The sequence below is a fragment of the Oncorhynchus clarkii genome, chromosome 28 (genome assembly GCF_045791955.1).
Source record: "Oncorhynchus clarkii lewisi isolate Uvic-CL-2024 chromosome 28, UVic_Ocla_1.0, whole genome shotgun sequence".
Classification (NCBI taxonomy): domain Eukaryota; kingdom Metazoa; phylum Chordata; class Actinopteri; order Salmoniformes; family Salmonidae; genus Oncorhynchus; species Oncorhynchus clarkii.
This window is the reverse complement of record NC_092174.1, coordinates 20,731,602-20,758,771: the sequence shown is the minus strand read 5'-3', so window position 1 is coordinate 20,758,771 and position 27,170 is coordinate 20,731,602. Positions and strand designations below refer to the sequence as shown.

At 41.3% G+C, this 27,170-nt stretch overlaps 1 protein-coding gene across 3 annotated transcripts in view; it reads right to left on the bottom strand.

The window, feature by feature from the left end:
• Positions 1-26,824, bottom strand: part of LOC139386515 (E3 ubiquitin-protein ligase COP1-like) — a 36,008-nt gene extending 9,184 nt beyond the window's left edge. Inside the window, exons 1-15 of one of the 3 annotated variants that reach the window (XM_071132103.1) lie at positions 26,166-26,824; positions 25,830-25,889; positions 25,554-25,651; positions 23,642-23,706; positions 21,721-21,840; positions 20,810-20,878; positions 20,644-20,703; positions 20,309-20,400; positions 12,881-12,938; positions 12,473-12,587; positions 12,031-12,166; positions 11,174-11,317; positions 10,859-10,967; positions 6,346-6,427; positions 6,071-6,187 (exon numbers count right to left, since the gene is read on the bottom strand). In XM_071132103.1, the coding sequence (XP_070988204.1) occupies positions 6,071-6,187; positions 6,346-6,427; positions 10,859-10,967; positions 11,174-11,317; positions 12,031-12,166; positions 12,473-12,587; positions 12,881-12,938; positions 20,309-20,400; positions 20,644-20,703; positions 20,810-20,878; positions 21,721-21,840; positions 23,642-23,706; positions 25,554-25,651; positions 25,830-25,889; positions 26,166-26,509 (1,669 nt within the window). In that variant the 5' untranslated portion in view covers positions 26,510-26,824. Of the gene's footprint in view, positions 1-6,070; positions 6,188-6,345; positions 6,428-10,858; positions 10,968-11,173; positions 11,318-12,030; positions 12,167-12,472; positions 12,588-12,880; positions 12,942-20,308; positions 20,401-20,643; positions 20,704-20,809; positions 20,879-21,720; positions 21,841-23,641; positions 23,707-25,553; positions 25,652-25,829; positions 25,890-26,165 lie in introns of all 3 variants that reach the window. The other 2 variants (XM_071132102.1, XM_071132104.1) reach the window with 2 other exon arrangements.
• Between the last annotated feature and the right edge of the window lie 346 nt (positions 26,825-27,170).

Below are 27,170 nucleotides of genomic sequence, written 5' to 3'. Positions count from 1 at the left end.
ACTGCTCCAGCTCCTTCAAGTTGGATGGGTTCCGATGGTGTACAGCAATCTTTAAATTATACCACAGATTCTCAATTGGATTGAGGTCAGGGCTTTGACTAAATCATTCCAGGACATTTCAACGTCTCCCCTTAAACCACTTGTGTGTTGCTTTAGCAGTATGCTTAGGGTCATTGTCCTGCTGGAAGGTGAACCTCCGACTAAGTCTCAAATCTCTTGAAGACTGAAACAGGTTTCCTCAAGAATTTCCCTGTATTTAGCACTATCCATCATTCCTTCAATTCTGACAAGTTTCCCAGTCCCCGTCGATGAAAAACATACCCTCAGCATGATGCTGCCACCTCCATGCATCACTGTGGGGATGGCGTTCTCGGGGTGATGAGAGGTGTTGGGTTTGCGCCAGACATAGCTTTTTCATTGATGGCCAAAAAGCTACATTTTAGTCTCATCTAACCAGAGTACCTTCATCTATATGTTTAGGGAGTCTCCAACATGCCTTTTGGCGAACACCAAACGGATTTAATAACGGATTTAAAATGGTGCTTCATGGGATGTTCAAAGTTAGATTTTTTAAATTTTTATAATCCAACCCTGATCTGCACTTCACAACTTCGTCCCTGACCTGTTTGGAGAGTTCCTTGGTCTTCACAGTGCCGCTTGCTGGGTGGTGCCCCTTGCTTAGTGGTATTGTAGACTCTGGGGCCTTCCTTTACAGGTGTATATACAGTTGAAGTCTGAAGTTTACATACACCTTAGCCAAATACATTTACAGTGCCTTGCGAAAGTATTCGGCCCCCTTGTACCTTGCGACCTTTTGCCACATTTTAGGCTTCAAACATAAAGATATAAAACAGTATTGTTTTGTGAAGAATCAACAACAAGTGGGACACAATCATGAAGTGGAACGACATTTATTGGATATTTCAAACTTTAACAAATCAAAAACTGAAAAATTGGGCGTGCAAAATTATTCAGCCCCTTTACTTTCAGTGCAGCAAACTCTCTCCAGAAGTTCAGTGAGGATCTCTGAATGATCCAATGTTGACCTAAATGACTAATGATGATAATTACAATCCACCTGTGTGTAATCAAGTCTCCGTATACATGCACCTGCACTGTGATAGTCTCAGAGGTCCGTCAAAAGCGCAGAGAGCATCATGAAGAACAAGGAACACACCAGGCAGGTCCGAGATACTGTTGTGAAGAAGTTTAAAGCCGGATTTGGATACAAAAAGATTTCCCAAGCTTTAAACATCCCAAGGAGCACTGTGCAAGCGATAATATTGAAATGGAAGGAGTATCAGACCACTGCAAATCTACCAAGACCTGGCCGTCCCTCTAAACTTTCAGCTCATACAAGGAGAAGACTGATCAGAGATGCAGCCAAGAGGCCCATGATCACTCTGGATGAACTGCAGAGATCTACAGCTGAGTTGGGAGACTCTGTCCATAGGACAACAATCAGTCGTATATTACACAAATCTGGCCTTTATGGAAGAGTGGCAAGAAGAAAGCAATTTCTTAAAGATATCCATAAAAAGTGTTGTTTAAAGTTTGCCACAAGCCACCTGGGAGACACACCACATGTGGAAGAAGGTGCTCTGGTCAGATGAAACCAAAATTGAACTTTTTGGCAACAATGCAAAACGTTATGTTTGGCGTAAAAGCAACACAGCTCATCACCCTGAACACACCATCCCCACTGCCAAACATGGTGGTGGCAGCATCATGGTTTGGGCCTGCTGTTCTTCAGCAGGGACAGGGAAGATGGTTAAAATTGATGGGAAGATGGATGGAGCCAAATACAGGACCATTCTGGAAGAAAACCTGATGGAGTCTGCAAAAGACCTGAGACTGGGACGGAGATTTGTCTTCCAACAAGACAATGATCCAAAACATAAAGCAAAATCTACAATGGAATGATTCAAAAATAAACATATCCATGTGTTAGAATGGCCAAGTCAAAGTCCAGACCTGAATCCAATCGAGAATCTGTGGAAAGAACTGAAAACTGCTGTTCACAAATGCTCTCCATCCAACCTCACTGAGCTCGAGCTGTTTTGCAAGGAGGAATGGGAAAAAATGTCAGTCTCTCGATGTGCAAAACTGATAGACATACCCCAAGCGACTTACAGCTGTAATCGCAGCAAAAGGTGGCGCTACAAAGTATTAACTTAAGGGGGCTGAATAATTTTGCACGCCCAACTTTTCAGTTTTTGATTTGTTAAAAAAAGTTTGAAATATCCAATAAATGTCGTTCCACTTCATGATTGTGTCCCACTTGTTGTTGATTCTTCACAAAAAAATACAGTTTTATATCTTTATGTTTGAAGCCAGAAATGTGGCAAAAGGTCAAAGTTCAAGGGGGCCGAATACTTTCGCAAGGCACTGTAAACTCAGTTTCATAATTATTGACATTTAATCCTAGTAAAAAATTGCCTTGTCTAAAAGGTCAGTTAGGATCACCACCTTATTTTAAGAATGTTAAATGTCAGAATAATAATAGAGAGAATAATATATCTCAGCTTTTATTTCGATCATCACATTTCCAGTGGGTCAGAAATGTACATCTACCAAAAACAAATTGAGTGTCATTTCCTATAAATTGTTTAACTTGGGTCAAATGTTTCAGGTAGGCCTCGCCCCGACCTGGGCGCGAACCAGGGACGCTCTGCACACGTCAACAGTCACCCTCGAAGCATCGTTACCCATCGCTCCACAAAAGCCGCGGCCCTTGCAGAGCAAAGGGAACCACTACTTCAAGGTCTCAGAGCAAGTGACGTTACTGATTGAAATGCCACTAGCGCGCACCACCACTAACTAGCTAGCCATTTCACTTCGACTACACATGCACAAAGTAGCTGTCCTAACCGACTTGCCAAAACTATAGTTTGTTAACAAGAAATTTGTGGCGTGGTTGAAAAACAAGTTAATGACTCCAACATAAGTATATGTAAACTTCCGACTTCAACTGTATACTAAGATCATTTGACAGATCACGTGACACTTAAATAAAGTCCACCTGTGTGGAATCTAACTAATTATTAGACTTCTGAAATTGGTTGCACCAGATCTTATTTAGGGGCTTCATAGCAAAGGGGGTAAATGCATATGCACGCACCACTTTCCCTTTTAAAATATTTTGAAAAAAGTAATTTCTTTCATTTCACTTCACCAATTTGGAATATTTTGTCAATGCCCATTACATGAAATCCAAACAAATATCAATTAAAATTACAGGTTGTAATGCACCAAAATAGGAAAAATACCAAGGGGGTGAATACTTGTGCAAGGCACAAGGTACTTTTGAAGCACTGCAAAATGAAATTGATTGAACTTGAACCCATGATTGTACCAATATAATCTCATTTATGTTCTACATCAAATTGTAAGTTTTTAACCATACCGCAGTCTTAGTATACTTATCATTACCGAAATCCTCAACCTAATTTTCAAAACATATGTATCATTACCGGAACAGGTGTTCATTTAATGTTAATGTTGCTTTTAAATGCATGTGCAGAATATCTATGTTATGCCCTTTCAGGCTTGCCACATTTTGAAAATATGTCAGTCAAAATCAAATAATTTTAATTAAAAAAAAAATTATTTCAGAGAGTTTCAAGTAACTTTGCATGACTGTTAATAATCCTTTTTTTTTTTTAAATGTGAAAATGTATTAGCTTTCCTAATGGTCTTGATGTTTTCAGACCATTGCCTTAATGAGATTTTTAAGGACTTGTTTTGGAAAATATGTTCAAAAGGTGTTAAATTGTCAGCAAATGTTTATAAATGAATGCTCACAAACACTTCAGACCTTGTTATTAATGCCTAAAAAGGAAATTTGTTGATGCAAGTATTTAAAGACTATGTTTGAAATCAAAGAAACCAAAATTGTGAGAATCACCCACCCATTCGGAGAAGTATTCAGACCCCTTGACTTTCACATTTTGCTAAGTTACAACTTGATTTATTTTCCTTGTGAATCTACATACAATACCCGATAATGACAAAGTGAAAAATAAGGTTTAAGGAATGTTCGAAAATGTGTGTGTGATATAGATATATATGTATGTATGTATGTATGTATGTATGTATGTATGTATGTATGTATGTATATATATATATATATATACATAAAACTGAAATATCACATTGACATAAGTTCAGACCCTTTACTCAGTAGTTCGTAGAAGCACCTTTCGATGCTGTAATCTCTGCCAGTCTTCTTGGGAAGGTAGCTACAAGCTTGGCACACTTGTATTTGGGGATTTTCTCCCATTCTTCTCTGCAGAGCCTCTCAAGCTCTGTCAGATTGGGTGGGGAGCATTGCTGCACAGCTATTTTCAGGTCTCTCCAGAGATGTTGTTACGGGTTCAAGTCCGGTCTCTGGCTGTGCCACTCAAGGACATTCAGAGGCTTGTCTCGAAGCCACTCCTGCGTTGTCTAGGCTGTGTGCTTTGGGTCATTGTCTTGTTGGAAGGTGAACCTTCGCCCTGGTCTGAGGTCCCGGAGCAGATTTTCTTCAAAGATCGCTCTGTACTTGCTCCGTACATTTTTTCCTTCATTCTGACTAGTCTCCCAGTCCCTGCCGCTGAAAAACATTCAAACAGCATTATGCTGCCACCACCACGAATCACCGTAGGGATGGTGCCAGGTTTCCTCCAGACGTGACACTTCAATCTTGTTTTTTTCAGACCGGAGAATCTTGTTTCTCATGGTTTGAAAGTCCATTAGGTGCCTTGTGGCAATCTCCAGGCGGGCTGTCATGTGCCTTTTACTGAGGAGTGGCTTCCGTCTGGCCAGTCTATCATAAAGGCCTGATTGGTGGAGTGCTGCAGAGATGGTTGTCCTTCTGGCAGGTTCTCCCATCTCCACAGAGGAAATGGGGATCAGTTGTACAACTGAATGCATTCAACTGAAATGTGTCTTCCACATTTAACCCAACCCCTCTGAATCAGAGAGGTGCAGAGGGTTGCCATAAATCGACACCCACGTCTTCGGCACCCGGGAACAGTGGGTTAACTGCCTTGCTCAGGGGCAGAACAGCTCGGGGAGTCGATTCAGCAGCCTTTCGGTTACTGGCCCAACACTTACCACTGGAGCTCTGTCAGATTGACCATCGTGTTCTTGGTCACCTCCCTGACCAAGGCCCTTTTCCCCCGATTGCTCAGTTTTGCCGGGCTGTCTGATTGAGGCGGTCTAAGGCACTTGATTGATCCCGAGCTGTGTCTCAGCCGGTAGCGACTGGGAGACCCATAAGGCAGCGCACAATTGGCCCAGCATCATCCGGGTTTGAGGAGGATTTGCATGCACACTGACTTCGGTCACCAGTTGGATGGTGTTTCCTCTGACACATTGATGCGGCTTGCTTCCGGGTTAAGCAAGCAGTGTGTCAATAAGCCGTGCGGCTTGAATGGGTCGTGTTTCGGAGGACACACGGCTGTCAACCTTTGCCTCTCCCGAGTAACTACCAATTGGATATCACGAAATTGGGGAGAAAAAGGGGTAAAAATTAAATTAAATAGAACTTCTTCCATTTAAGAATGATGGAGGCCATTGTGTTCTTGGGGACCTTCAATGCTGCAGAAATGTTTTGGTACCCTTCCCCAGATCTGTACCTCAACACAATCCTGTCTCGGAGTTCTACAGACAATTCCTTCGACCTCACGGCTTGGTTTTTGCTCTGACATGCACTGTCAACTGTGGGACCTTATATAAACAGGTGTGCCTTTTTCCAAATCATGTCCAATCAATTTAATTTATCACAGGTGGACTCCAGTCAAGTTGTATAATCAATGGAAACAGGATGCAGCTGAGCTCAATTTCTATTCTCATAGCAAAGGGTCGGAATACTTATGTAAATAAGGTATTTCTGCTTTTATTTAAACTCAATGTAGAAACATTTCTAAAAAGCTGTTATCGCTTTGTCATTATGGGGTATTGTGTTTAGATTGATGAGGATTTATTTGATTTAATCTATTTTAGAATAAGGCTATAACAAAATGTGGAAATAGTCAAGGGGTCTGAATAATTTCCAAATGCATTGTAGCGTCACAGATGAACCTACCTGCACAACCAAAAGCAAGATGATACCGCGACGTTGGACTGAACTTTACACAGCACACATTTGCTTTGGCCTCGATGCTGGCGACTGAATTGTCAAGGTTGGTAGACCATAACTTCACTGAAAGATAAACAAAAACCAGATGCAATCCTAGATCAATAACAAAACACCAAAGATGTTGAAACTAGCACTATGTTCACTTTAAAATCCAGCAGGCATCTTGTTTATTAGGACACAGGGAGAAGAGCAAACAAACGATTGCATTGTTTCAACATTACCTTTTGCATCATCAGAACCAGAGGCTAGAAGCTTGGGATCCATGAGGTTGAAATCGACACTCCAACACCTTTTCTCATGCTCCTGAAGGAACATCACAGGTGTGAAACAAACATAACTGACTTCTAACAGAAGAGATTTCAAATTTACAGAGCATTCAACCCCCCCAAAAAAATCTCACTAGCCCAAGAGAACATGGTCTATTTTAGCAATGGTTTACTTTCAAGACAGAGTGCATGAAATATGTATTTAATACATCTGCAAAGTGGACGTTTCCATTTAGTAATGGATATACTGTAGTGTCAAGCCAAACAAAAGGTAAAAGCTTCAGGGTATAGTAGGGGGCATTAGCAGCAACAATATCCACAGCTGTGGTCTGTTCGATTGTATTGGAGCAGTGGTATGTGGGGAACCTCGGGAAATGAGTGAGCCAGGAGAACCATTTATAAACCATGCATACGTACAAAATATACACCAAAATGTGTGTGTGTGCAAGCTTTCCCACAATAGTTGACATTAATCAAAACTTAACGGGAGAATGTCCTGTCCTCCACGCAAAGATTAGACCATGCGTACACACATCTTCTAGTGGTTCAAGTATTGTATTGCAAGCAGGCAATTAGGGCTAAGTATTTTGTGCAAATGAGGACTATGACACCCTTATTCATGGGCTCCCGAGTGGCGTAGCGGTCTAAGGCACTGCATTTCAGAGCTAGAGGTTCGAATCCAGTCTGTATCACATCCGGGCCGTGATTGGGAGTCCCATAGGACGTGGCGCACAATTGGCCTAGCGTCGACCACGTTTGGCCATCATTGTAAATAAGAAATGTGTTCTCAACTGACTTGCCTAGTTAAATAAAAAAAAGTTTAAATAAAATAAAAATCAGAAAAACAAAATACGATGCAGCCATTTGCCGTTAGTGAGAAGACTGAAAACGGTGTGTGTTTTATTTCTGGAATTAAAAATAATTACACAGGAATCTATACTGAACAAAAATATAAAACACAACATGCAACGATTTCAAAGATTTGACTGAGTTACAGTTCATATAAGGAAATCAGTCAATTTAAATAAATAAATTAGGCCCGAATCTACAGATTTCACATGACTGGGCAAAGGCTCAGCCATGTGTGGGCCTGGGAGGGCATAGGCCCACCCACTGGGAAGCCAGGCCGAGCCAATCGGAACAAGTTTTTCCCCACAAAGAGATCTATTACATACAGAGATACGCTTCAGCACCCCCCCAGACGATCCCACAGCTCAAGCTGGATGTGGAGTTCTTGGGCTGGCGTGGTTACACGTGGTCTGCAGTTGTGAGGCCGGTTGGATGTACTGCCAAATTCTCTAAAACTATGTTAACATTCAATTCTCTGGCAACAGCTCTGGTGGACATTCCTGCAGGTATTGTGTGACAACTACAAGCACCGAGCTTGTATGATGCTTTAAGCACACAAATGACTCAAGAGCACGATGGTAACGGTGTTTTAAAAAATGACAGTGAGTGCCAGCGAAAAGGCACCACAGCAAGTGTTTATTGTGCGGTCTGTGCTGAAGCCGCAACATAATTTCAGACATTTAGTTTAATTGTTTCTGATTAAAAAGTTCAGTTATCGAAATACCTCATTTGTTTAGGATTTTTTTTCCCCTATTCTCCGAAATTGATGAGGAAGACATGCAAAAGAAACTCGAAACTGGCAAATGTTTACTGGTTGCTCAGCAGGGATCTATGGAAGACATTTTACTTAGTTGTGGAAACCACTGGAGATCAAGAAACTAGTAGGGTATAGGAGGAGCAAGCATTGCGTGAGTATTGTGTGTGCCAAACAGTTGCGGTTAGATAATAATAACTTTTTCGGACTATTGGGAACAGTGTAAACAAAGATAGGCTGTAAAAAAAAGAAGATAAAACCTTTATTACAGCACACTAATAACTGTTGCATGCATTCGTGAATTGAGGTGTATTTATTGTTTAAGCTAATTTTGCTTGATTGCATTTCAAAGCATGAATGTCTCGTATGCTGTGTGATGACATGAATGAATAAAAGATTGATTGATAGATACAGTAGACTATATAAGTATTGTAATATAGGCCTAAGTAAGTTACGGTATTAAGACTAAACAGGATGCGCTCTGAGGCCTACAGCTTGATGGTTATACAAGGCTACTATACAAAACCTAATGATAACATTACTTATTATTATAATGATCATAATAACAAGATGAGATCAAGAAAAAGGATGGTATAGGAACGAGAGCTGCGTGTATATTATGTGTGACAAACAGGTGCTGTTAGACTACAATATCATTTTTCTGCCTGTTTGGAACAGTGTAAACAACACTAAACTTAAGTAATACCAGTCTGCCCTAACTGAAAATTAATTGGAATGCCTTTATCACAGCGTAGCAAATATTTAAAAAACAGCTGAATCTGTGAAATTGCTTTCTCCAACATTTTGTTATTGCATGAGGCTTGGTGCTCACAGAACCAGTAGGCTATTAAACACTCAAACAGGCAACAGAAGCAAGATCGTCCAACGCTGTTTTAGAGAATTTGGCAGAATTTGTCCAACCGGCCTCACAACCTAGACCACGTGTAACCACGCCAACTCAGGACCTCCACATCCAGCTTCTTCACCAGCGGGATTGTCTGAGACCAGCCACCTGAACAGCTGATGAAAGCTAGGAGTATTTCTGTCTGTAATAAAGCACTTTATTGTGGAAAAACTAATTCTGACTGGCTGAGCCTGGCTCCATGGCTGTGGCCCTGCCCATTCATGTGAAATCCATAGATTAGGGCCAAATTAATTTATTCCAATTGACTGATTTCCTTATGAAAACTAACTCTGCATGTAGCGTTTATATTTTTGTTCAGTATATTTAAGGTTTTGCTGTATGTAATCCCCTAGGCAGTGCGGTTTATAGCAAGGATACTATTACTGTGTGTAGCCTACAGTAATTTAAATTTGTTTTGAGAAGCCTAGACAATGTCTCAGAATTAGTAGCCAGTCCAGCATATATAAATAAGTATGTGGACACCCCTTCAAAGCCACACCCGTTGCCGACAGGTGTATAAAATCGAGCATACAGCCATGCAATCTCCATAGACGAACATTGGCAGTAGAATGGCCTTCCCGAAGGGCTCAGTGACTTTCAACGTGGTACTGTCATAGGATGCCAAAATGTCAAATTTCTGCCCTGAAAGAGCTGCCCCGATCAACTGTAAGTGCTGTTATTGTGAAGTGGAAACATCTAGGAGCAACAACAGTGAAGTGGTAGGACACACAAGCTCACACAACCAAACTGCCACTGGAAACAACGTCAGCAATGTTCGTCGGGAGCTTCATGAAATGGGTTTCCATGGCCGCGCAGCCACGCACCGGCCTAAGATCACCATTCCCAATGCCAAGCGTCAGCTGGAGTGGTGTAAAGCTCGCCACCATTGGACTCTGGAGCAGTGGAAACGTGTTCTCTGGAGTGATGAATCACACTCACAATCTGGCATTCCGACGGATGAATCTGGGTTTGGCGGATGCCAGGAGAACGCTACCTGCCCGAATGCATAGTGCCAGCTGTAAAGTTTGGTGGAGGAAGAACAATGGTCTGGGGCTGTTTTTCATGGTTTGGGCAAGGCCCCTTAGTTCCAGTGAAGGGAAATCTGAACGCTACAGCATACAATGACATTCTAGACAATCCTGTGCTTCCAACTTTGTGGCAACAGGTTCGGGAAGACCCTTTCAGCATGATATTGCATTACATTGCCCTCGTGCACAAAGCGAGGTCCATAGAGAAATGGTTTGTTGAGATTGGTGTGGAAGAACTTGACTAGCCTGCACAGAGCCCTGACCTCAAACACATCGAACTCCTTTTGGATGAATTGGAAAACCGACTGCGAGCCAGGTCTAATTGCCCAAATTTAGTGCCCGACCACACTAATGCTCATGGCTGAACGTAAGCAAGTCCCTGCAGCAATGTTCCACATTCTAGCAGAAAACCTTCCCAGAAGAGGCTGTCATAGCAGTAAAGGGGGGACCAACTCCATATTAATGCAGGTGAATTTGGAATGAGATGTTCGACAACATTGTTGAATTCAAATGTTCTGCTGACAGGTCCACAACAATTTGCCATCATTGTCTCTTTCAGAAAAGGACAATCCTTTGCCAGATACAGCATAAATTACAGCAAAAAATGTAACATTCTGCCAACACAGGAAATAGACCGGTAGCTTATTTAAAATGTTTGACAGTAAGGGGAGGCTACAGTGTGGCTGTCCGATAGAAACACAATAATCTATTGATAAACAAAATATTGAACAACAACTATCCTTTGAATAGAAGTGTGGGCTGAAGCATACTTTTACATTTTTCCAATATACAGTCAATCTTGCAGGATGCGGGGACAGGCACTCGCTATAGGCAGCATGCATGTTTAGTTTGAAAAAGTCACTGCGAAATATCAAAACATTCTGCCCACAGCTCTACAGAAATGTGGTTATAAAGGAGGCACCTGGTGCATACCTGATAGACCTTTGACCTTTGGCCAGTGAAACCATCCCACAGGATGACTGTTCCCTCGTAGTCGCTGCTAGCCAACAGATTCTTGTGGTAGCTGCTCCAGCTGATACAGCTGAAACACAAAATGCATGGGGATGTAAGAGCCGAGAATTGTTCTTCCATGTTTCTAGGAGGATTAATGAATACGCTAGATATAGAAAACATATACAGAAATCTATGGCAGCTTTTAAAACAAAACCCCAAATTGTTAAAAGTGTATAGTTTCTATTATAATACATAGTTGGTAATTCTCAACGTTAAAACGGGGTTAAAGGGCACCTGATTTTGGAGTTGCACGTCATTTCATTGACAGGGTAATGAATGTCCACAGCATCCTGGATCACAGTTCCATATTCAAACACCTTGATTTTCTTGGTGACGCCGGCGATGGCAAAGTAATCGCCGTCACGGTCAAATTCAATACTGCAGAGAGAGAGCGCAAAACATCAAGCTCAATAGCCAATAAGAGGTCACATCAAACAAGTAACACAATGGTAAATGTAGGTGCAATGAAGCAATATTTCATGATTTGTAAAGCATGGTAGCCTATTCCTTATATAGTTCAGTGCACTACTTCTGACCTGCACTATATAGGGAATGGGGCTCCAACTGGGAAAAACACCATGTCTCCCATTAGATTGCAATTTTTCCATAGAGATAGAGGCAGCAACCGACATTGCAGTACCTTCTGCTACACTCCAGTGGCAAATAGAAGATGTATTGTGATACAAGAGCACCCTCCGCAGATCAAAGTACATACTAACCATTAGGATGGAGCTAAATCTAACGAGTAGAATCAGAAAGCTGGTGGACTCAATGGGCCGGTTTCTCTGACCTTAATTAAACCTAGACCTGGATGAAAAAGAAAGCTCAATGGAGAATCTAACCTGCTGCTACTCTGTTATTATCTATGCATAGTCATTTTAATAACTTTACCTACATGTACATATTACCTCTTGGTTAGGGCTTGTAAGTGAGCATTTCACTAAGGTCTACCTGTTGAATTCAGCGCATGTGACAAATAACATTTGATTTATTCCAGGACTAGGCCTAGTCAAGGTCTGGGAAACCGGCCCTATGACAGTAACTAATAAGCTAAGCCATTAAAAGGTGTTGTGTTTGACAGTTGACATTACCTAGAGACAATACTGGAGCCGTTGTAGAGATCACTAGCATAAGACAGGGTCGCCAACGGCCGCACAGAGTTGAAGCGTGTGAACTTTGAGAGACACTCCATGAAATCATCCAGTTGATTTAAGTTCCTGGTGTCATCTAAAACAAGACAAACGAATACTGAATCTAGAACACACTTAGAAAAGTAATAATGTTTTAGTTGTTTATTATGGTATTTGTCCTCATGTCTTGGCAGGAACCTCAAGCCTAAAATATGTTCTGCAAGATAATGTAGTTTAGTCAACTAAAAGTTGTTGTGGCTTGTTGTGGTCATTTGTGGGAGATGCTGTCAACCTTCTTCTTTTGGAATACAAGGACATGACTTCACCCACATATGAACCTCATCCCAGAAAAGCCCTTAAGTAGCGCTGTATAATCCAAATTCTACTGAAACCTAAAGGTTACCCGTTATCCGGGTCATCCGGTCAGAGAAGTAGCATTGCTCCAGATCTTCAAAGTGTGCTGTGAGCCTCTTTCTCCGAGAAGCCAGAGTGCTGTTGTACCATGTTTGTCTCTTCCCCTGACGGTGAAATAGAAGACTTAAAATGACAAACATGAGACACTAAACACATACATTTGCAGATCGTGAACCTGAAACACCAAAATCAATGGTTCTTTATGGCTGCGTTCCGATTTACCACCCTTCTCCCAGTGTAAACTTGCACACTTTGTCACATGGATTTAACAATGGTGAAAACTCACCCCAGCCAATGCTTACACCAATCCTATGCATTTAAATCCATGATGGCTAGAAGGGTGGAGAATTGGGATGCAGCTTATGCCTCTAAGAAAATTACAGTGGGTCAGACTTACCTGTGAAGTTCCACCAAAACCTGGAGGTTGACTCACATACTCTGTAGAATCTATAAGACTACTGCAAAGACAATACTTAGTTACCGTAAGATATATACAGTACCAGTCAAAACTTGGCACACCTACTCATTCCAGGGTTTTTCTTTATTTTGACTATTTTCTACATTGTAGAATAATAGTGAAGACATCAAAACTCTGAAATAACACATATGGAATCATGTGGTAACCAAAAAAAAAAAGTTAAAATAAAAAATATATTTTATATTTTTTTATTTCACGAGGTAGGCCAGTTGAGAACAAGTTCTCATTTACAACTGCGACCTGGCCAAGTTAAAGCAAAGCAGTGCGACACAAACAACACGGAGTTACACATGGAATAAACAATATAAAGTGTGTGCAAATGACGTGAGGAGGTAAGGCAATAAATAGGCCAGAGAAGCGAAGTAATTACAATTTAGTAAATCAACACTGGAGTGATAGATGTGCAGATGATGATGATGATGATGTGCAAGTAGAAATACTGGTGTGCAAAAGATCAAAAAGTAAATAAAAACAATATGGGGATGAGGTCGGTAGATTGGATGGGCTATTTACAGATGGGCTGTGTACAGCTGCAGCGATCAGTTAGCTGATGTTTAAAGTTAGTACGGGAGATATAAGTCTCCAACTTAAGCGATTTTTGCAATTCGTTCCAGTCATTGGCAGCAGTCATTGGAAGGAAAGGCAGCCAAAGGAAGTGTTGGCATTGGGGATGACCAGTGAGATATACCTGCTGGAGCGCGTGCTACGGGTGGGTGTTATCGTGACCAGTGAGCGGAGATATGGCAGAGCTTTACCAAGCAAAGACTTACAGATATCCTGGAGCCAGTGGGTCTGGCGATGAGAGCATACAGGTCTCAGTGGTGGGTGGTATATGAGGCTTTGGTGACAAAACAGATGGCACTGTGATAGATTGCAACCAGTTTGCTGAGTAGAGTGTTGGAGGCTATTTTGTAAATGACATCGCCGAAGTCAAGGATCGGAGGATTGTCAGTTTTACAAGGGTTTGTTTGGCGCCGTGAGTGAAGGATGCTTTGTTGCAAAATAGGAAGACGATTCTAGACTTAATTTTGGATTGGAGATGTTTAATGTGAGTCTGGAAGGAGAGTTTACAGTCTAGCCAGACACTTAGGTATTTGTAGTTGTCCACATAATCTAAGTCAGAACCATCCAGAGTAGTGATGCTACTCGGGAGGGCAGGTGCGGGCAGCGATCGGTAGAAAAGCATGAATTTAGTTTTACTAGCGATTAAGAGCAGTTGGAGGCCACAGAAAGAGTGTTGTATGGCATTGATGCTTGTTTGTTTGTTAACACAGTGTCCAAAAAAAGGCCATTAGTATACAGAACGGTGTCGTCTGCATAGAGGTGGATCAGGAAATAACCTGCTGCAAGAGCGACATCGTTGATATATACAGAGAAAAAAAGATTCGGCCCGAGAATTGAACCCCTGTGGTACCCCCATAGAGACTGCCAGAGGTCCGGAAAACAGACCCTACGATTTGATACGCTGAACTCTAGCTGAGAAGTAGTTGGTGATCCAGGCGAGGCAGTGTTTCCTAGCCTCAGTGCAGTGGGCAGCTGGGAGGAGTTTCTCTTATTCTCCATGGACTTTACAGTGTACCAAAACTTTTTGGAGTTAGAGCTAAAGGATGCAAATTTCTGTTTGAAAAAGCTAGCCTTTGCTTCCTGACTGACTGCGTGTATTGGTTCCTGACTTCCCTTAAAAGTTGCATATCGCGGGGACTATTCGATGCCAATGCAGTCTGCCACAGGATGTTTTTGTGCTGGTCGAGGGCAGTCAGGTCTGGAGTGAACCAAGGGCTATATTTGTTCTTAGTTCTACATTTTTTGAAAGGGGCTAATTTAAGATGGTGTGGAAAATACTTTTAAAGAACGACCATGCAACCTCTACCGACGGATGTAGGGTTGTACCTTGTGGGTTCCTTGATAATGTGTGTGAGATTGAGGGCATCTAGCTTAAATTGTAGGACGGTCGGGGTGTTAAGCATATCCCAGTTTAGGTCACCTAACAGAACGAACTCTGAAGATAGATGGGAGGCAATCAATTCACATATGGTGTCCAGGGCACAGCTGTGAGCTGAGGGGGGGTCTATAACAGGTGGCAACCGTGAGAGACTTATTTCTGGAGGGATTCATTTTTAAAATTAGAAGCTCGAACTGTTTGGGCATAGACCTGGAAAGTATGACAGAACTTTGCTGGCTCACTCTGCAGTAGATTGCAACTCCTCCCCCTTTGGCAGTTCTATCTTGACGGAAAATGTTGTAGTTGGGGATGGAAATCTCAGAATTGTTGGTGGCTTTCCTAAGCCAGAATTCAGACACGGCAAGGACATCAGAGTTGGCGGAGTGTGCTAAAGCAGTGAGTAAAACAAACTTAGGGAGGAGGCTTCTGATGTTAACATGCCGGGAGGTGGGCCTGGCACCAAGCTAGCTTCGGGGCTGGGCCGCTCAGTGGCAGCTAGCTGGCTGTGATGATCAGGGGTAATGGTCCAGGGCTTACGGCAGGAAGCGGAGAAAGTGGAGAAAACAGTCCGATACTGGTAAGTATTATCCAGGCGAAAAGCGGCTGGTGTCTGTGCAAAAGGTAAAGGCCGCTAGCAGTGGCAAACAACTTAAGATTCCTTAGAGTAGCCACCCTTTGCTTTGAAGACAGCTTTGCACACTCTTGGCATTATCTCAACCAGCATCATGTGGTAGTCACGTGGAATTAACAGGTATGGATAGACCCCCCATGACCTTGTTAAAAATTAATTTGTGGAATTTCTTTCCTTGTTAATGCATTTGAGCCAATCAGTGGTGACAAAGTAGGGGTGGTATACCGAAGAAAGCTCTATTTGGTAAAAGACCAAGACCATATTATGGTAAAAACAGCGCAAATCAGCAAAGAGAAATGACAATCCATTATTACTTCAAGACATAAAGTCAGTCAATCTGAACTTTAGAAGTTTCTTCAAGTGCAGTCGCAAATTGCAGTTGAGAGTTAAGTTCCTTGGTGTTCACATCACCAACAAACTATCATGATCCAAACTTACCAAGACAGTTGTGAAGAGCGTACAACAAAATATTTTCCCCCTCAGGCGACTGAAAAGATTTGGCATGGGTCCCCAGATCCTCTAAAGTTTCTACAGCTGCACCATCGAGAGCATTCTGACCGGTTGCATTACGGCGTGCGAATAGCCCAGTACATCACTGGGGCCAAGCTTCCTGCCATCCAGGACCTTGATAATAGGCGGAGTCAGAGGAAAGCCTATAAAGTTGTCAGAGACTCCAGTCACCCAAGTTGTAGACTGTTTTCTCTGCTACAGCACGGCAAGCGGTACCGGAGCGCCAACTCTAGGACTAAAAAAGGCTCCTCAAAAGCTTCTAAGACTGCTGAACAATTAATAAAAGTGCCACCTGACAATTTACATTGATCCCCCCCTCCCTTTTGTACACTGCTGCTACTCGCTGTTTATTATCTATGCATAGTCGCTTCACCTCCATGTACAAATTACCTCAACTAACCTGTACCCCCGCACACTGACTAAGTACCTGTGCCCCCTGTATATTGATGTATTGTTATTCTTATTGCGTTAGTTATATTATTACTTTTATTTTAGACTACCTGGTAAATATTTGTATAACTCTTCTTGAACTGCACTGTAGGTTAAGGGCTTGTAAGTAAGCATTTCATGGTAAAGTCTACACGTTCTAGTATTCGGCACATATGACAAAGTTTTATTTTATTTTTTATTTGAAAAGCCATCAAGCTATATGATGAAACTGGCTCTCATGAAAGAAAGACCCACAGTTACCTCTGCTGCAGAGGATAAGTCCATTAGAGTTACCAGCCTCAGAAATTGCAGCCCAAATAAATGCTTCACAGAGTTCAAGTAACCGACATCTAAACATCAACTGTTCAGAGGTGACTGCATGAATAAGGCCATCATGGTCAGATTGCTGCAAAGAAAACACTACTAAGAGGAGCTTGGGCCAAGAAACACGAGCAATGCTTGGGCCAAGAAACACGAACAATGCTTGGGCCAAGAAACACGAGCAATGCTTGGGCCAAGAAACACGAGCAATGCTTGGGCCAAGAAACACGAGCAATGGACAATAAACTGGTGGAAATCTGTCCTTGTGTGATGAGTTTGAATTTGACATTTTTTGGTCCAAAATCTCAATGTGTGATTCCCACCGTGAGGCATGGAGGAGGTGTAATGGTGTGGGGGTGCTTTGCTGGTGACACTGTGATTTATTTAGAATTCAAGGCACACTTAACCAGCATGGCTACCACGGGCATTCTGCAGCGATATGCAATCCCACCTGGTTTACAGACTATAATTTGTTTTTCAACAAGACAATGACCCAACACACCACCAGGCTGTGTAAGGGATATTTGACCAAGACGGAGAGTGATGGAATGCTGCATCAGATGATCTGGCCTCCACAATCACCCGACCTCAACCAATTGAGATGGTTTTGGATGAGTTCGATCGTAGAGTGAAGGAACGAGCCAAGTGCTCAGCATATGTGGGAACTCCTTCAAGACTGTTGGAAAAGCATTCCAGGTGAAGCTGGTTGAGAGAATGCCAAGAGTGTGCAAAGCTGTCATCAAGTCAAAGGGTGGCTACTTTGAAGAATCTAAAATCAAAAATACATTTTGATTGAACACTTTTTGGGTTACTATATAATTCTATATGTGTAATTTCATAGTTGATGTAGTCACCATTTTTCTACAATGTAGAAAACTGTAAAAATAAAGGAAAACCTTTGAATGAGTAGGTGTCCATACTTTTGACCGGTACTATGAATATATACAGTTGAAGTCGGAAGTTTACATACACTTAGGTTTCAGTCATTAAAACTAGTTTTTCAACCACTCCACAAATGTCTTTACCGTAATTTCCGGACTATAAGTCGTTACTTTATTCCCACGCTTTGAACCTTGCGGCTTATACAATGACGCGGCTAATTTATGGATTTTTCCCGCTTTCACAAGATTCATGCCTGCAAAAAACTGAGCATAATGTGACGTAAATCGAGCGCGCTCAAACTTCCCATCATTCTGATTACGGTAGTAATTTTGTCAGGAGGCTTGGATGACAAGTGGGGAGAAATCCTTCACTAAAACAGGCCGCATGTGAAGAGCAACTTATGGTCAAGTCTGCCAGTGGATCCTGACAGCATGGAGCATTGTCAAAAAAATCCACTATCATCAACAGGTTTTGAAAGGCTGGACTGCTGCGTGTTGAAGAGGGCAGCATGAGCTCAGCGGGGAATTTGCCTCCGGATGAAAGTGACGAGAGCGACAATGAAAACGATCCAACATCGGATGAAGCAATTCTGAGGCTATTCAACTCCGACACCGAAGGAGATGACTTCAGTGGTTTCAGTGCACAGGAAGGAAGATAGTGACCAATGACTTTCTTGGTAGGCTACTGTTTACTGCTATTTTTTTTATTTTTGTTACAAGCTGTGTTTCGTTAAAGCCCATTTATTTTTGTTACAAGCCGTGTTTCGTTTAAAAGCCTATTTATTTGTGTTACAAGCCGTGTTTCGTTTAAAAGCCTATTTATTTTTGTTACAAGTCGTGTTTCGTTTAAAGTCTGTGTAAAGTTCATTTGTTTCAATGTACCGGTAGGCACCTGTGGCTTATAGACATTCATTTTGTACATAATTAAGCTGCACATCTTTTTTTTTTTTTTTTAAGTGGGTGCGGCTTATATTCAGGTGCGCTTAATAGTCCAGAAATTACGGTAATTATAGTATTGGCAAGTCGGCTAGGACATCTACTTTGTGCATGATACAAGTCACTTTTCCAAAAATTGTTCACAGACATTCACTAAATCACAATTCCAGTGGGTCAGAAGTTTACATACACTAAGTTGACTGTGCCTTTAAACAGCTTGGAAATTTCCATTAAATGTCATGGCTTTAGAAGCTTCTGATAGGCTAATTGACATCATTAGAGTCAATTGGTGGTTTACCTGTGGATGTATTTCAAGGCCTACCTTCAAACTATGTGCCTCTTTGCTTGATATCATGGGAAAATCAAAAGATATCAACCAAGACCTCAGAAAAAAAAATTAACACGTCCACAAGTCTGGTTCATCCTTGGGAGCAATTCCCAAATGCCTGAAGGTACCACGTTCATCTGTACAAACAATAGTATGCAAGTATAAACACCAAGGGACCACGCAGCCTTCATACCGCTCAGGAAGGAGACGCATTCTGTCTCCTAGAGATGAACGTACTTTAGTGTGAAAAGTGCAAATCAATGCCAGAACAGCAGCAAAGGACCTTGTGAAGATGCTGGAGGAAACAGGTACAAAATAATCTCTATCCAGAGTAAAATTAGTCCTATATTGACATAAGCTGAAAGGCCACTCAGCAAGCAAGAAGCCACTGCTCCAAAACCACCATAAAAAAGCCAGACTACGGATTGCAACGGCACATGGGGACAAAGATTGTACTTTTTGGAGAAATGTCCACTCTTCTGATGAAACAAAAATATTACTGTTTGGCCATACTGACCATCGTTTTGTTTGGAGGAAAAAGGGGGAGGCTTGCAAGCCAAAGAACACCATCCCAACCGTGAAGCACGGGGGTGGCAGCATCATGTTGTGGGGGTGCTTTGCTGCACGAGGGACTGGTGCACTTCACAAAATAGATGGCATCATGAAGGAGGAAAATGATGTGGATATATTGAAGCAACATCTCAAGACATGTTAAAGCTTGGTCACAAATGGGTCTTCCAAATGGACAATGACCCCAAGCATACTTCCAAAGTTATGGCAAAATGGCTTAAGGACAACAAAGTCAAGGTATTGGAGTGGCCATCACAAAGCCCTGACCTCAATCCTATAGAAAACTTGTGGGCAGAACTGAAAAAGCATGTGCGAGCAAGGAGGCCTACAAACCTGACTCAGTTATACCAGCTCTGTCAGGAGGAATGAGCCAAAATTCACCCAACTTATTGTGGGAAGCTTGTGGAAGATTGACCCAAGTTAAACAATTTAAAGGCAATGCTACCAAATACTAATTGAGTGTATGTAAACTTCTGACCCACAGGGAATGTGATAAAACAAATAAAAGTTTAAATAACTTATATTCTCTACTACTATTCTGACATTTCACATTCTTAAAATAAAGTGGTGATCCTAACTGAATTTTTACTAGGATTAAAATGTCAGCAATTGTGAAAAACTGAGTTTAAATGTATTTGGCTAAGGTGTATGTAAACTTCAACTGTGTCGGTCTCCTGTCAAACCTGAACTCTTTCACAACTTTTAAAGGATATTCATAGAAAGATGGATATATTCTGAGTCAGATATTTACTTTGTTCCCTTCACAAGACTAATTGAAGTACATGACATTTTGTTTTACCTGGGTGCAGGTGAGGGAGCCTCGAAATTAGGTACAGTGCTGTCCAAGTTACGATCCATGTCACTCACTGGCGAGTACAGTCCACTCATTTCCTAGAAAATGTACAATCTTTTTCGATTTAAAAACTCCAACAGACAGGCTTAACCTGCATAACTGTACATGAAATCCAAAAAACACAGTGGAGGACTACATTTGTCAAATTCTGAGGTGGTTTCTGAGACGCTTTTTACTCCAGAACTAGCCTTAATCTGTGTCTAGGAAACTAGACCTCTGAATTATAATCCATTTCAGGAGTACAGAAATGTTAAGATAGCTATCTATGTACATTATTTTACCTCAACACGTTTGATATCCTCCTCCAAAAAGTTTAGCTCCTTCTGCAACTGTTCCAGTTGCTGATTGATAAAACACAATAACAAATGGTTATTTCCTCACAGATTAATACTGTACTTAAATATGGAAATATATTTAGATGCAATCCTAAACAGAGATGGGGTACACCTCTCTTTTATTTCTTCTTGCTTCTTTGAGGAATTCCATTAAGATCTGACGTTGAGCAGCTTGTGATTCCTATGGGAATAAACAGAGTTAATGGTCGATCGATCAAGGTATGACTATAAAGCCCATTTCTTTTAAATTATCTATGTGATATTGCTACATAGAGCATTACATTCTGAATTTTTATGAAACAGTTTGACAATTTTTACAAATGCGCCCCATAAAGACGCCTACACACAAATGAAAAGGAGCAGGCTACAATGATCAACCATCAGGTAGGCTATTGTTTTACATGAATGGAGTTGTAGACATTGGTTGAGTAGCGCAGCATAATAGCCTCAATTAGCCTTGCTTCTTTACAACAATTTGATGCAGTCAAGATAGGTACTATAAGATGGTTTGATAGATAACCTATGGTAGCAACATGTTTGTCTAACAAGCGTGAGTTGGTTTGGTTGTCTTCTCTCTCTCCCTCCGTGCTACACACAGACTGTCACACACACCGGCCCCTGCTCCTCTCTCACCGGCAGCGGCTCTCATTGTCGCAAGAGCAGGTCTCCATGGAAGTTTTTTTTAAAACAGTTCCCCTTAATTAACACACATGTATTTCAACTATCCAGATATCTGAAAAATTATCATGAAATTATTTAATAACTGATATTTTAAATGACTATCCCTACTTAATATGATTAATTTTATGTTAAAAATAAACAAAAGTGTATATTTGACTGGCAGAAAAAAAACGGCATAGGGATTGACAAGGGGTTGTTAAGGTTAATGTGGTATATCTTCAGTGAGGTTAAGGTAAGGGTTAGGGTAAAGCATACAAGTTCCCATTCGGTTAGGGTAAAGCCGCCCGACGCCATTCATTTTATGCTGGTTAAATATGCACTGCCTAAACAAAATATACATACCGCTTCCAGCTGTTTCTTTTTCTGTACAAGGAGTCCCAGCATCAAGTTGACATTAGCAAGATCTAGGTTCTCTTGGTCTGTGCCCAGGACATCTTGGAACACTTGCCATCTTGACCCATTCTAAAACATGAGAAATACACAATGAAATATGTACATACTTTTGGTAAATTAAGTTAACTGTTGGGTTCCTTCACTATTACCTTAAAGAGCGGTTTCATGGACACAGACTACGCCTAGTCCTGGACTTCACGCCTTGATTTTTATTTATTACTGTATAATAGAAAAGGCTACTGCAGAAAACAGCTGATTCGCTAATTTCCAAAGGCCTACCTATGATTGGGCAGGAGGAATGTAGTAAGGAATAGAAATGCATACTGATCTGCATTTTCAATGTGGCAGTAAGGGGAAAACACACTAGACTAGCGTTTCCCAAAATCGGTTCTCATGACCCCAAGGAATGTACGTTTTGGTTTTTGGCCCTAACACTACAGTTGATTCAAATGATCAAAGCTTGATGATTAGTTGATTATTTGAATCAGCTGTTTTTTGCTTGGGCAAAACAACTCAAATGTGAATCCCTTGGGGTCCAGAGGACAGAGTTTGGGAAACCTTGCACTAGGCCTATATGAAACCATCTTTAGCCTACTCTTCAAACCACTTTATACATATCCTACTCTCCCTCACACACACACTTTTTCTCACTCACACATACACCCCCCCTCCCAAAGGTTAGGCACCAAACAGAATTTAAGGAACACCAGAAAAATAGATTTGGTTATTCAGATTTAGCTTTGAATTACATTGAGTAGGCATATACATCCTACCTTTGAAGCATCTCTTTGAGTAGGTTATCTATCCCTTTTCCATTTTTTCTGTGCCATCCAAGGTTGTACGCTAGCTAGCCAGCCAGCAAGGTAACATGACTAAACAAGGTAGTTTGTAATTAAACCAAAACCTGTCCCGCAAGTAGTTTAAAACGGCCCGCGACATGATTTATAAAATTATATAAAATGTGCCTCAATTCGATGTAGAGAGGAGATGGTAGCTCCGGTAATATGGTTCGGCTAGAAACTCGCGGTTTTCAGTGATGTAAAGACGTAAGTATTACTGCCACTGTGCTCAGAGATCTCTATATAACGACAAGCTTAGGTCCAAAATAAGTCCATAGAAACGCACAGGGCTTATTTTTGACAGATTTTGGCGTGTGAAACCTCTCGGTTTGCCTATCCCTTTCTGCTGCAATGTTTTTCCCCAGCAAAGCCTAGTCAGACTGGCCTGCAGGTTCTTACAGGTAAATGCGTGCTGCCCCAAAAATTAAACAAATGTAACAGAAACCCCATCGGTGTCTGTACACCTCAGCTCACCATCACAGGTATATAACATTTTAAAAACGGATGTAGATGCGCAGAAAGAACAGACGGCGAGAAGCAGCTGAGTAGACTAATGGCTGGTTAGGGGATGCAGCTGGCTGCTCACAGCTGTCACACGTGATATTGGATGAAGCACTCATTCTGATATGACATATCTGACAGCACACAACACTCTGATATCCTATTTGTAGGACACGTAGGGATGCATTCTGTGCTCACACATTCATTTCGATATGCGCACTTTTTGTCAGACACCCCTCCAAATGTTGTTTTACAGATCTACATGACTCACCTGGATGACCTATTTTGAGATCAAAATGGCAAATATATCTGAAAAGAGACGAGTTTGCATCTCTGGGACTAAAAAGCTTTTTCAAAGGAGATTCTCCATTGAGCTTGATTTTTAGTCCAAGACTAGGCTTAATCTGTGTCTGGAAAACCAGACCACAATTTTGTTGTCTGCATTATGTTCTCATGTTGTAATATTTGACCAAGGCAATGGAAACCAGACAAGTGTGTGTGTGTGTGACCTGATTTGCTGAAGCACTTACCGGATGGTCCATCTTCAGGCGTTTTTCATCTGATCTCTGTTTTTGTTTGAGAATAAGTTCATTCACTGTATCAAATCAAAACAAGAGTTAGTATTACTATTGAGGAGTGATGTATTAGAAAGGAACAAAACTTTTTTACCAGAGCCCATTCAAAAGTAATGCACTAAATAGGGAATAGGTTGCCATTTGGGACAAAACCTGTGACAAGGCTGTAGAGAAGCTACAGTTGAAGTCGGAAGTTTACATAAACATTAGCCAAATACATTTAAACTCAGTTTCACAATTCCTGACATTTAATCCTACTAAAAAGTCCCTGTCTTAGGTCAGTTAGGATCACCACTTTATTTAATAAGGTGAAATGTCAGAATAATAGTAGAGAGAAAGATTTATTTCAGCTATTATTTCTTTCATCACAATCCCAGTGGGTCAGAAGTTTACATACACTCAGTTCGTATTTGGTAGAATTGCCTTTAAATAGCTTAAATTGGGTCAAACATTTCAGGTAGCCTTCCACAAGCTTCCCACAATAAGTTGGGTGAATTTTGGCCCAGTCCTCATGACAGAGCTGGTGTAACTGAGTCAGGTTTGTAGGCCTCCTTGCTCGCACACGCCTTTTCAGTTCTGCCCACACATTTTCTACGGGATTGAGATCAGGGCTTTGTGATGGCCACTCCAATACCGTGACTTTGTTGTCCTTAAGACATTTTGGCACAACTTTGAAAGTATGCTTGGGGTCATTGTCCATTTGGAAGACCCATTTGCAACCAAACTTCTTGACTGATGTCTTGAGATGTTGCTTCAATATATCCACATAATTTTTCTCCTCATGATGCCATCTATTTTGTGAAGGGCACCAGTCCCTCCTGCAGCAAAGCACCCGCACAACACGATGCTGCCACCCCGGGCTTCACGGTTGGGACGGTGTTCTTCGGCTTGCAAGCCTCACCTTTTTCCCACCAAACACAACGATGGTCATTATGGCCAAACAGTAATATTTTTGTTTCATCAGACAAGAGGACATTTCACTGAAAAGTACGATGTTTGTCCCCATGTGCAGTTGCAATCCGTAGTCTGGCCTTTTATGGCGGTTTTGGAGCAGTGGCTTCTTCCTTGCTAAGCGGCCTTTCAGGTTATGTCGATATAGGACTCGTTTTACTGTGGATATCGGTACTTTAGTAACTGTTTCCTCCAGCATCTTCACAAGTTCTTTTGCTGTTGTTCTGGGATTGATTTGCACTTTTGGCACCAAACATTCATCTCTAGGAGACAGAACGTTTCTCCTTCCTGAGTGGTATGAGGGCTGCGTGGTCCCATGGTGTTTATACTTGCATACTATTGTTTGTACAGATGAACGTGGTACCTTCAGGCATTTGGAAATTGCTCCCAAGGATGAACCAGACTTGTGAAGGTCTACAATTTATTTTCCGAGGTCTTGGTTGATTTCTTTAGATTTTCCCATGATGTCAAGCAAAGAAGCACAGAGTTTGAAGGTAGGCCTTGAAATACATCCACAGGTACACCTCCAATTGACTCAAATGATGTCAATTAGTCTATCAGAAGCTTCTAAAGCCATGACATAATTTTCTGGAATTTTCCAAACTGTTTAAAGGCACAGTCAACAGTGTATGTAAACTTCTGACCCACTGGAATTATGATACAGTGAATTATAAGTGAAATAATCTGTAAACAATTGTTGGGAAAATTAATTGTGTCATGCACAAAGTAGATGTCCTAACCGACTTGCCAAAACGATGGTTTGTTAACAAGAAATTTGTGGAGTGGTTGAAAAACTAGTTTTAATGACTCCAACCTAAGTATATGTAAACTTCCGACTTCAACTGTAGCTACACCACAGATAAGTAATGCACCCATAAACCTATCTAAGAAATTGTTTGTTAAGAGACAAACCTACCAAGAAAATTTGGATAGAGCTGATCCACATTGTCAATGATGTAGTTACATTTTGGGCACCTATTACTGTCCTCCAAACTTTGGCGAATGCACTTGTAGCTGAACACAGAAATAGAATGGGGTATGTTAGTTCAAGAAAACCAGCATAGGAAAAAATGAATGGTGCATTGGTGGGCGATACAAAAGGAATTAGCGGTAGCTAATATGGAACGGTGCTATAGGAATTAGATGGAAGTAACGTTACTATAGCATAGCCAATGCAATCATGTTTGCTTACCAGAAACTGTGTCCACATTTTGTCATATGTGCCTCCTCAATCATTTCAAAACAGATTGGGCTGAAAAGGAAATGTAATGCAACAACATTAACTTTACTTTGACAGTGTTCAGATATGGAAACATCAGTGAGTCTGGTTAAATGACAACGTTACGTAACTCTGGCTAACCAACTGCCAAATGGACATTGTAAACAAGAATGCACTCCAAAGTTGAACTATCTAGCAATACCTACATATGTAACTAACAACACCTAGTCACCAAGCTAGTTACGGTAGTTAGCTAAAGGTTAGCCAAGTAGTTAGCAAGCTAAGTTAGCATTTTGCAGGAAAACTCACCACACAAAATCGTTGCTTTTATCTTCGTAGGAATTCAAGAGACCATTGTAGAGAGGTGCTTGGTGGAGAGGACGTTTTCTACTGGTGCCAGAGGAGGATGAACTGGATCTGCTTAGTGGGGCTAAGCTTCTTGGAGACTGTACAGCCACTCCAGGTACAAGCAACCCCTCGCCAGCTGTTACCAGAGTCCGCGAGGGCACAATATTTGGAGAATTGTTCACATTCGCACTATCGTTGCCGCTGCTGGTAGCACCGTTAGCATTGGTAGTGCCACCGGTACTGCTGCTACTTCCAGGCCCAGGACCCGCTCCACCGCTGGTTTGCGGTTGACGGTTGCTTGACATAATTCAAGCCTGATGCTCAACTCTTCCAAGGCCAAAGCTTGTTGTAGTTCACCGCATCCGTGCTGAGCTATTGGCTAGCTAATGTTAGCTTACCAGCTAATGGCAATGCGCTAGCTAAGATAAAACAACAATGTACGAACACATAAAAGCTTGCTTTTAGCTAGATTGCTTCTTTAGGTGAAATTGTAGGCTTTTGTCAACAAGTCGATCATAACAACGTTGCAAGAATAATAAAATCTTCAGCGCAAAGTCTGTCTACGTTTTGGGAATTAGAAACCAATCTCTCGAATCTATCTTCGCTTAGCCAAACGAAATGACTAGCAAAAATTAATTAGTCCCCCCTACTGCACCGGAGTCGTAACTAAATCCTATGCCTGCACTGAATGAACGCACCCACACCAATACAATTGTAGATGCAACAAAACGTTGAAAATAATTTATATCAGGTTTGGTTGTGTTTTGTAGAGTAGTTTGACTTCTGAATGTTTTATATACAGTACCAGTCAACAGTTTGGACACATCTACTAATTCGAGGGTTTTTCTTCATTTTGTCTATTTTCTACAATGTAGAATAATAGTGAAGACATCAAAACTATGAAATAACACCAACAAATTGTTAAACAAATCAAAATATGTTTTGGATTTTAGATTCTTCAAAGTA